This window comes from Thermobia domestica, chromosome 9 (genome assembly GCF_964235325.1).
Source record: "Thermobia domestica chromosome 9, izTheDome1.hap1.1, whole genome shotgun sequence".
NCBI lineage: Eukaryota > Metazoa > Arthropoda > Insecta > Zygentoma > Lepismatidae > Thermobia > Thermobia domestica.
Genome location: NC_137462.1, coordinates 109,277,344 through 109,289,056, shown reverse-complemented (window position 1 = coordinate 109,289,056; position 11,713 = coordinate 109,277,344). Strand labels below are relative to the sequence as shown.

The following is an 11,713-nucleotide window of genomic DNA, read 5'->3' as shown; positions in this document are numbered from 1 at the left end:
AAATAGACTGAATGTGTCACATCTAGCTATAACACATTAATTGTGATACCAAATGACTTATTGTTGACTGGGCAAGGAATTGAAACCTGTTTTGGAACTTCTCGACAAACCTTTTCAGGAAATATATAGATTCAGATTCAACGTTCATCTTTGGAATTATTCTGGGTGACCTTCGTATCTACATAATTTGTTATTCTCAGCTTTAGTTAATTCAGGGGAACAAAGATTAATTTGTCCAACTAAGATACATTCTTAAAACAAATATCGATTCATTTTTTTATTTTCAAATGGTACAAAATTAAACTCTGATAAAGGAATTTTAGATTAAAAAAAAAAAAAGAAAAAAGAAAAAAAAAAAAAAAAGAAACCATCGTTGGGTAACTTCAATTTACAAAATGAAAATAAGCCCAGCACAATGTTTGGAATCACAGAATATCTAACCAGTAACTGCATGCGTTCATCTGGATTACAATTATTTTTACAATGTACGTAAAAAATCTTTGTTGTCCACTTTTCTCGCTAAAACATTCCACAAAACCTATCTTCATTTTTAGCCGAAACATTGAAGAAATTAAGGATATAGGACGAAATGCTGTTTGATATGGAAAAGTCAGTAATTCTAATTGAGCTTTCTCCTCTATATTTCTGAATCTTCACAGATAAAAAGACAATTATAAATTTATCCATGGAAGCTTGGACAAATCAACATTCCCACCGCAAAGAACAACACCGATGTTCTTCAATTCCTTATCCATATCTTTCATTTGGTCTGAAAGGACTGCAGCAACACCCGTTCCAGCTGCTGGTTCTATTACCACCTGAAAAAAGAGAAGGAATAGCAGGAAAAGCACAAACAATAAAACTGTACTTATACCTATGAAGTGTGCTGTACCATAGTATCTCATGTTGAGATTTGTGAATGATGAATGAAATACAAATATAAGTTAATTCTGAAAATATGTATTTCAGTATTTTTTAAATAAACTAGTAACATTTTGAACATGAATTAGATGGACGGTGGCTTAGTGGTCGAGATTTGCCTTGATGTTAACATGATCTGATTCAGGTCCAGGTCTGTGAGTGTAACATATACGATCGTGCGTCTACGGGTTTTCTCGGGGTTCTCCGTATCCTCTTTATTCCACTGACATATTTATAACCATTCACGTGCGTTTATCATTCACTTCCTTTAGTCTACAGGACATATCCACATGCCGCAGGCTACAATCCACACAAATAACAGTTGTCGCATTGTCTAATATTCTCGAAATGATGAAACTTACCATGTCATTTCATTTCATGTTTGGTCTATGAGCTGATATTAGACAGCCATTACGAACTCGAGAGAGTAGGTAGACTGCAAGTAAAAATCAGTGACTGTTGGAAGTTATTCACCTGACAATTTCTTACTTTTGGTTGGGATACTCGAATGATATCTTAATCTGTTATCTCCGATTGAATATCCTCATCGGTTGCGTTAAAGATTCCAATCTAAATTACTCCAAGATTACTATTCAGTGAAAGGTGGGGTTCTCCTGTGATGCAACATGGTCCAATGCTGACTAATTAAGTAGCTTTTTTTTTTTTTTTTTTTTTTTTTTCGCTGTTCGTTGACCATTGCAACAAACAATGTACTACTTCTAAATTTCCTGATATCTTTCATTTGTCCGGAAGAGTGTAATTAATAATGTTATTAATAACGAAAGGAAAAAGCCCTTGGATCCAGTCGGACGTTTAGTGTGGTTATTTCCACTTTCCACAGGATTATTTTGTTCAGCCACAAGGTAGAGAATCACAGGAGTCACACAACCACTGACGACGCAAGCTTTAATTTCTGAAGATAAGGGAAGCGGAAAGCCAGAGACATTTCTGGGGTCAACTATATTTTTTCTTGCATACCTAAAATTAACATTTTTTATATTATTCGACCTACATTAAAATAAAACATGGAGGGGTGGTACCAGCAGACAGGCACCCGCCTAGCGTCGTCACTGGTCACAACATGTGGATATTCTATTATTTTTGTGCTTCCAAGTGCGTCATACTTTTACTCGTCAGTTTTGGACTTCTTACAAGGCAAATCCATCTCAGAAAAATTAGAATTTGATTTATTCATAAAATGTAAAATTGTATTTAACATTTTAAGAAGAAAAGTATGTGCGGTAACCGAATACTACATCAAAACGTTGGCAGGGAGGTACAATATTTCATTAACAATTCCATTCTCACGCCATTGTTATAAGATTATCGTGGGGTCGACGTAGTTAAGGAAAATGGAAGGTGCAAGGAAAACGCTATTCCCGCTTCAAGAAAGCAACCTTCCAAACCCAAAACAAATAAGATTTTTAAAAAAAATATGCGGATATTTGTTCTTGTTGTTTTATATTTTTTTATTATTTTAAAGAAGTTCTGTTCGGTAAGAAACAGTACAAAAGGAACACTGGACTCGTACACCAATATGTCAAGTGAATGAATATTCAGTTGCAGAAAGACGTTGACTGTTTTTTTGGTCACACTCCTGGCATAGAATACAGCGAAGAACATGCAGATGAAAGAGTGATTAATGCGTTATAAATGAAGGTTAAGATAAATATGGCCATCCACAAGATTTTTCGTAGGAGGGGGCAGTTTGTAATCCTTTTGTACTCGTATATATAAGATTTTTTGGCATCTAAGGCTTAGCTTCGGATAGGGGAAGGCAGGGGTGTAGCCAGCAGGTTTATGTAGGAGGGACCCGTCGTTTTTTTTTTTTTGGGGGGGGGGGGGCAGCAACAAAGCCAAAAGAAATTATGTTGCAGCTAGTGTTTTTGAGGCATGAAAAAAGGAAAATTTTGGTTTCCTTCCGGGAAACTAAAAAACACTGGTTTCTAGCTTATTATTATTATTATTCGCTTTTTCTTCATAAATTAAATTCCAGGAAGTTTTTATTATGTTTAACCAATGATTACTGTCCCGGACCAAACATACCTTTGTGCATAACTATTTTAGTTTAAGCCCTTGTACACAGGCCCTCAATCTACATAAAGCTGATTTTCTTTGAAATTTCACTAATTTACTTTAAGATTTCCTGACAAATATATTTATTTATTATTCGTGACTAAAAGAAAAAGCAATTATTTTATTAACATCTATGTTTCATTTCCTGTTCTAGGGGCCGTCCACATATTACGTAACGCTATTTTTGACCAATTTTTACCCCTCTCCCTCCTGCTTGTCACATTTCGTAACGCAAGGCCAAACCCCTCCTCTTTGTTACGTAACACGTTTTGATTTTTGTTTTTTCGTTATTTTGATTATTTTAGGAGTTATTACAATAAAAAATACTATTTTTAATGGTAGAACTTTTTATTACAAAATACTTATATTATTGTGAATATATTTGTAGCGTTTTTCGCCAACAAATCAAAGTATTAGAAAATGGTAGACTCGTAATAATATTTTATCCCCATAAAGTTGTTTAATTAACCAATCCTAATTCTTCAATACTACTGTCGTTTCCCCGAGGAGATCGCACCCATCATTTTAGGTCACTGGTGATTGGCAAGGAGAAAGTACTGCGGAAGATGCAGTTAAAACAGGATTTAAAGAAATAAATCGACCTCTTCTTCCGAGATCCAGGATGCTTCGTGCATTTGAAGTTCGCCAGTGTCGACGATGCGAAGTTCTGTTCCTCCTCGACCATAGATTCGAAGTGGCTGAACACGTGAAGGAGCAGGACATCTCGTTTGAGAACACACTTTCGAGCATCTTCTTTGTACTTCGGACTTCAGTTTACCACTTTACAAATTCTTTTTTTTTTTTTTTCCTAAATCAGTGCGAGAATGCGAATAAACTCGATTTCTTCAAAAATATTCAAATCCAATAATAATAATAAAAAAGTAGTACGACATTAATATCCGACGAATTAGGTTTTTAATATCCTTAGGTCTGCAAATCGTGCATCGTTCCGTCGCGGAAAATATTATTCCACGAAAAAATGTTTCTTCTGTTTCACATGCGAAACTTCTTCGAAGAAAAAAGTGGGTAATGATTCGAATCAGAAGTTTTAAATAATATTATCAGAAATAGCGATACAAGTGGGCATGCGAAGGAATTTTAAAGCGGTGGTTACGATCACTAACAACTAACTCCAGAAAAGCGTGTGGCGTGAATGCAATGCTGCAATAGCCACAAAACGGAGTTTTATTGTATTGTAATACACACAGGGTTCTTCACTAGTCATGCTGGTGTCTAGTGCGTCTTCGAATCCCTTCTGTGTGATTCAATTTACATAGGCTATAGTTCGCAACTTTTCAAAATAATGGAAATATTTATCTATCTATATATACAGGGTGAACGGTAACTACGTGGACGAACTTGGACGGGTGATAGTACATCTTAAAAAAGCAAAAAAGTCCTAGTGAACAAGGGGGAAATTCCGTCCCGTTTAGGAATGACAGAGTGTTGAAAGCGTTGGAACATGAACTTCAGAGACTAACAGCTTAGAAACAACACATCGTAGAGAGTGCGGTTAAAAACGTCACTTAGAAAGTCGTACCTACTCTATTGAAAAATGCATATTTGAAAACGCAGCTACGTGTGCGCACGGGATTAACAATGTGTGACAATTCTTTCCTTTACAGCATGTCGGGGAATCCCTCCGTTCCTTTGGGGAATCCCGTGCGCATGCATAGCTATTAGTACCATTGTTTTATGGTAGTATTTATAGTACCTTGTTGAAACGTTTGTCTTCAAAGTGTCAAATATGAATCGCAGTAAATTGTGTAATCTGCTGTAAAAAAATAAATAAATAAAAAAGATAAAAAATAAAAATAAATAAATAATTAATAAAATAAACCATACTGTTTTCCGATTGGTATAAGGAGGAGATACCATACTATTTTTCGATTGGTATGGTAAAATAGTATTTTTCCATACTATTTTACCGTAAATTATTAATTATATGTAAACTGTTAGTTTTAAGTGACTGAAGAGAGGTAATCTTACAATGATGTTTTAAAAGCTGGTCATTTGGGGGGGGGGGGCAGGAAATCATTTGTGGAGCCTGGCAACGATGGGCCCCCCCGTGGCTACACCCCTGGGCGAAGGGCAAAGACAGAGTAAACTCATCAAGAAGATGATTTGTACGGTGAAGTGAATGAAAATGAACTTCTAGTTTTACGTTCCATACTTATGCCTTGTAAACGAAGACAGAGGATAATTAAGGAAAATGAACGATTGTGAAAGAATTTTTTTGGAATAAGGAAGTGGGAGAAAATAGATGGTATTCATGGCATAACTTTAAGCAAAAAGACAAATTCTTTTGTATTTTGCTGGCCTAGCATCATACAACACTTTTACACTAAAAGTTGGAATATAAATAAAATATTGGAGAATTACATTTTGAAAATATTGCTCGTGGCCGGAAAATAATTCAAATTATTGAATCAGTTGAACTTCAGGAAGGGGCTACGGCCCTCTTTTTACCCTCTCCCTCTTGCAAACGTCCAAGAAGATAAATAAATGTATATAATAACTGCTGATTGTTGCTATAGAATGCATTATGAATGACTCAAATATAACAGACCGTTCATCGTATTCGGGATATAAGGTAGAGACCTGCATGGGCCGGGCTCGGCCCGAAGCCCGGCCCGGCCCGCGTGCCGACTCTGTTATTTCTTTGGGCCGGGCTGGGCTTGGGCGGGCCGACACTGATTTCTCTTCAGGTTGGGCCGGGCTGGGGTCGATTAATTGCAATTCTTTAACAATTATTGACTTTCGTTAAACGATAATTAGAATAAAGGCAAACATTGAAGAAGTGTGCCCATGAAAAATGTTACAAAATGAAACTTTTAAAATTTTTCGGGCTCGGGCTGGGCCGGGCCTAGGTACACTCATGTCCAAAATTATTGTTCCATGTCTATAAATATGTTGTTGTACGAATATAATTTGATAACGATTTCGCCCGATATTTCTTACAATGTTAATATGTGTATAATCGGCTAAGACATTAATGTAGCAAATTTCATGTCAAAATAGCAGTAAATAAGAACAATAAAACGAAAATAAAACTTTCGTGTCCATTTAGCAATATTTTGTTTTACTCATTCTAATTCTCGTATTTATAATTCTTTTCCTATGAAATTTACCACAGATATACATTTCCCGATTATACACATAGTATCAGTACTAAAAGTACCCTGCAAACTCATTTTCAAATTATATTCTTACAAGAAGACAGTTATTGATATGCGACAATCATTTTGGACATGAGTGTACATTCGGGCTGGATTGGGCTCGGGCCGAAAAATTCGGCCCGTGCAGGTCTCTAATACAAGGTAAGGTAAGAATTTTATATTTGAGTTAAATAAATGTAATGGAAACATAATGATAACAAAGATGAAGGTTTGATGTCTCCAATTATAAATATATAATAATTGTGTATGTTTCTTTCATACACGCAATTTATTGATATTGATAATGTATTTTAATTGATATTCCCAGCTGTTCATTTTATTTCTAAACTTTACTCTACTATAAAACTTCTGAATTATTTTGTTCCTTCAGCATTCACAGTACTCTAAAATCTACTTACCTTTAATCTTTCCCAAACTAATTTCATTGCGTCAATTATTTGATTATCGGTTACAGAAAATACCGTCGTTTCAGCTAAGTCACACAGAATAGGAAATGTTAAATTTCCTACTTGTTGAAAGCGAAGAGCATCAGCGATCGTTGTTAGATATTGTGGAGGGTTGAGCCATAAGCGAGCCTTGGCTTCGAGACATGGTTGTAAATTTTTACCTTCCGGAGCCACAGCAAATACTGAAATTATACACAAAAGTAACTTCTGAAGCTATATATATATATATATATATATATATATATATATATATATATATATATTTATATATATATATACCAATAATACTCATTTAGTGTGGAATATTTAAGAAATTATTAATTTAACAGGTGTGTTAAATATGTTAAGCTTAACTGTTTAATTGGCAATAAAATCCCGAACCATCAAATATTTCATTTGTATACTTTATGTGTTACTTTGCTGTAAGACACTTGTAAACCAATAAACCTTCGTTCAGAATGGAATACCTGACAACGGAACAACAGCTACAGTATCAGAGCGATGTCTGCGTGTAATGTATTCTTTTCTAAAATAGCTCTGCCATTAGATACTGTTAGATTCTATTATCGCCAGTACTCTGATCTCCAAACACTTATTCTGCTCTTTTCACATTAAAATTATTTTATTATTATTTTTCCTTCTAGATGTAAGATGTATTGACCAATCTACAAGCTTCTTAAATTTCATTTTAAGTCCTTTTAAAATTCACCAGTTCACCTAATTCACCATTTCTCAGACACATGATATTCTGTTTTTTTTTTTTTTTTTTCAAATAAAAACTACAATGAACTATGATTCTTCCAATTAAAAATGGTTTAATTACAATTTTATGCCTTTGCACTTTTATTAATTGCAAATATTCCTCTTCTTTAACCATTATATTATATGATGATCTGTCGAATCTGGCAACTAACTACTTCCAACATAATAATTCACAAATTAATATCTGCAGCTTTGCTATCTTACAGTAATATTTCATTGATTCAACATATGCTTCATAATACAAAATAACTCTTCGTTATTTTTGGTCTCCATTTTAGTAACATAAATATTTATAAAGTTAAATTCTAAATCAATAATCAAAATTAGTGACAGCACATCATTCTTCAACATCTTCCTTTTCTACAGTTCGCATGTTTGATTACTTACAGACTTCTTGCCCATTCTTATATTTTTTGCTACACTTTTCATACACACTCCACATGTTATCACTAAAAGTATTAATATCTGCTAATATTGTGAATTGCTTTGTAAGTTGAATTAGATCTGAACATATTTTAACGATTACTTCTTATAAGTTACTTTCTTGTGACAATAACTATTTTTATGTAATTTTGTCGGACTGACCAATAAATAAATAACAGCAAATGTAAGTAAGTACATTTAAGAGAGAGGGAAGTGTAATATCTTCGTTCGTTTCTACAAAATTGCCAACATTATAATATGTCATTGCTACTTATTACGGTACATGTCATTGCCATGCGTTACTTTATGGTACTATGTTCTGGTTATATCTACAACGTGCAGAGGAGGAGGAGGAGGAGGAGGAGGTGGTGGTGGTAGTGGTAGTAGTAGTAGTAGTAGTAGAAGAAGAAGAAGAAGAAGAAGAAGAAGAAATGGATATATATGCCATACTATGTGTTACAAGTAGGAGCGAGCAGTTTCTTTATTAATATCAGTTTATCTTGGTCGTATAGTAATAGCTTTAGAATATTTAATTGTTAGTCTTCTATAACTGCAAGTATACGTGCTCATATTCTTACATTGCCAACATACACCATTTCAGTAATAGGAATAACGTTAACAACCCTCGTTTTATGTATACATGTAATAATTACTCGTATACCTTATTGAAACATTTATTCATACGTCAAACACCGGACGCAATTGACTACCATTACATTAATATATTATTGTATTTCAGGCAGGGTTGGCTGGTTTAAACCAGCTGGTTTTTTTAAAAGAACCAACTGGTTTAAACCAGAAAACGAAAAATGTTCGTAAAAGTGTAAGTGTTCGTAAAATCTTGATGAACACACATTTGTGGGTTATCGCGTGTCACTCCCGCATATTATTCGTATTATATTCAGACCTAAATTCCCCATTCATTACTCAGAGATTATACTACAAAAGCAACTTTTTTAAAAAAAAATAAATAAATAAATAAGTTTATGAATGTTTCTTTTGTGATTTTTTTTAGTTTATTATTATTGTTATGCAATTGCACTCAAAGAAAAATTCTAAATATTGTTTCGTTTTAATGTTTACTATTGATAAAATACATCGAAATACCGTACTTTTTTTGGAAGGGGGGGGGGGTCATACAAACCCCATGAGAGGCATTTACTGAAATCAGAAGTATCTTTGGTGTCTATTTATGTATAAATGGGTCAGAGCCAAAGTGGACTCAAATAATTCGTATCTTTATTCACTTTTCATACTGATACGCAAATTAAGTCGTATTTTTTAACCTGGACTAATAAAAGTCGTAGTGACTAACTTGGACTTAATTAGTTCTTCTGTACTCTGCAATATTTTGAAATTGTCCATATGTAATTCTGTATAATGGTTCCACTTGTGCAACTGTTTCTTTTTGTCCTTATCAAATGACTTGACAATTTGACAATCATATTAAAAGTATGTAAAGATCAGTACAACGTATCAGGAGCAGGATTGATATGTTTAAAACATGTTTTAAACGAGGGCTGTTTTATTCAGTTTGTTTTAAACGTTTTAAACAAATTGTTGGTGTTTTTTTTTATGGTTGTTGGACATGTTTAAAACAACAAAAATATCAGATTGAAGAAGTTAATTTATTTTTCTAACAAACAACCCATCCTCCGCAGGATTTGTGCATGGAGTAAATTACAAGCAGAGTTATATTCTTATTATAACAGCAATTACTGACCGAAATTCTGTACATCAATGTGCGTATAACTAAACCAACAGAAATTCAAGTATTTGAACCAAGTATTTGAACATTTTTTAATTTCCAAGAATAATTGAGGTTAAACACACTATACACTATCCTAAGATCCAAATTCACAAATTCAAAACTTGAGTATTTTTTGGTCACTATCATTTCCATAATAATGAACAGTACTCACCTCATAAGCTAGAAGAAATACTCTGACAAATACAATACAACTCATAGAAAAGAGCAGTGACTAGCCTACAAGGAGCAAATGACATTCTTTAACTAAACAGTTTTCAAGATACATCTCTATCTGCAACATGGATAGCTAACAATGATTAGTGTCTACGGCATAACAACACAATTAACCTTTAGAAGGCCGCCAGGGATTTTAACAAAATGGTAGACTCTCACGTTCGGGGCTCTGGTGACAATTCTAATTATCACAGAGTCATGATTTATACACAGTTGGAAAGCTTATAGACTACAGATTCCAACGAGGTAACATTCGTGAAATTCCCGCCATATTTGTAGAAACGAAGAGACATAAAAATCATTAAAAAATATGCAAATATGGACTTTGCGGGTCCCTGGCAACTCTTGCAGTCACCTGCGCTGACAAAATGATGCTAATGTGCAGGCCACATACTTGTGACAATAATATAAGAAGTGGTAGCCATTGCTGCCATTGCGTAATGAATTCGTTTTATGTAGGAAGTATTAAAAAAATGCACAGAAAAAACATTCATTGAATTAGACATTCTCTCCCCTCCCCCACGACAGTACCACGTCCATATGTAAATCATTTTTGCTACACACATCATGTATACGAACAAGAATTATGCTTCTAGACCACTTCAGTAAAATATATCTTGCCTTATATGGAACCGTTCTGAAACTAAATGTAAATTAGCCAAATTTGACCCCCTCTTTCTCTATAAACACAAGTACATATACAGGTTACTATCATGTAGGGGACTACTTCATTGCTTCACATACTAATTTTTGTGGGTGTACCACAAAGGGGGAGGAATGGCCTCCAAAATCTGATGAAAAATTTAAAAGACGACCTTCATCCTCCCTCTCTCGGCCGTACATAAATACCCCCTACATACATAAAATGTAGGGATGGGCACGAGAGAGTTCGAGCGAGTTTTCATTGAAACTCGACTCGGGAACTCGGCTCGAAAAATTTCCTCCAAGTCGACTCGAGTTTCGAGTCGAGTCAAGCCAAATCGAGCCAAATTCTGTGTGTAGATTCAAGTATTTTCTTCAAGTATCCTACATAGACAATATAATTATTATCAATGATAGTTACTATTACTACAAATTATTATTATAACAACACCAGCGTGTATAAACATGAATGATAGGCGGTTTATATCTGAATACTAAAAACTAGTTGACTGCTGACCTCGGAAAAGGTGAAGTCAAGGAGGCAAGGACACGTTGATGCTAGTGGTCTACTAATCCACGCTTAATTGCATACATGGAGAACATGCCCGCGACCGTTCGGTCTATTTGATGGACGGGTACCGCCAAACAAGGCACCCCGCTCATAGTTGCTCATGATTGGACTTAGGTCCTTGTGCACGATGTGCACCGCCAAGATTTGTCCCTTAATCTTGACACCTAAGTGTGTAACCCCCATTCACTGAGGGAGTGGGATACGCCCACTGCGCGACCAGACCGAAGACTTAAGTGCCTACCAGTCACCTACTGGTGGAGGCGGTCCTGCTAGCGAGTCAGGCCCTACCATACTCTGCAGGCATGGTGCCTGAGCGTTATAAGGCAAGCTCACCTCCCGCACATGTTCACCGTTACCCAGGTTCCTGGGATTAGTTCCCATATGCTACCGAATCCCACGGTATGACCACAACCCGGCAGAGTCCAACCCAATCCGGGAACCCCAGGCAATGCCCGAGGGGGCTTGCGTCCCGGCCCTTCCTACCTCTATCATTCAACTGGCAACCGCCGCGTGTAGAAGTACCACACACACTTCGAGATGCTTCACACCTCATCCCGGATCCAATGGTACGTGTTAAGTCAACATTTGAGTTTGGAGCCGGGCCATGTCCTACAGGGTTTCCTCCCTTTCGCGGAATTAGAGCCGTTACCCAGGTATCTGGGATTGGTCCTTTCCCGCTTCCGTTTGGTCCTCCTAGCAGGCGGGAATC

At 35.6% G+C, this 11,713-nt stretch overlaps 1 protein-coding gene across 1 annotated transcript in view; it reads right to left on the bottom strand.

Annotated features, from left to right (window-relative positions):
* Positions 1-394: 394 nt before the first annotated feature.
* The window catches only part of LOC145694921 (serine racemase-like), a 34,265-nt gene continuing 22,946 nt past the window's right edge, over positions 395-11,713 (bottom strand). The window contains exons 5-6 of the mRNA XM_081771690.1: positions 6,575-6,804; positions 395-818 (exon numbers count right to left, since the gene is read on the bottom strand). Of these exons, the coding sequence (XP_081627816.1) occupies positions 672-818; positions 6,575-6,804 (377 nt within the window). The 3' untranslated portion in view covers positions 395-671. The remainder of the gene's footprint in view (positions 819-6,574; positions 6,805-11,713) is intronic.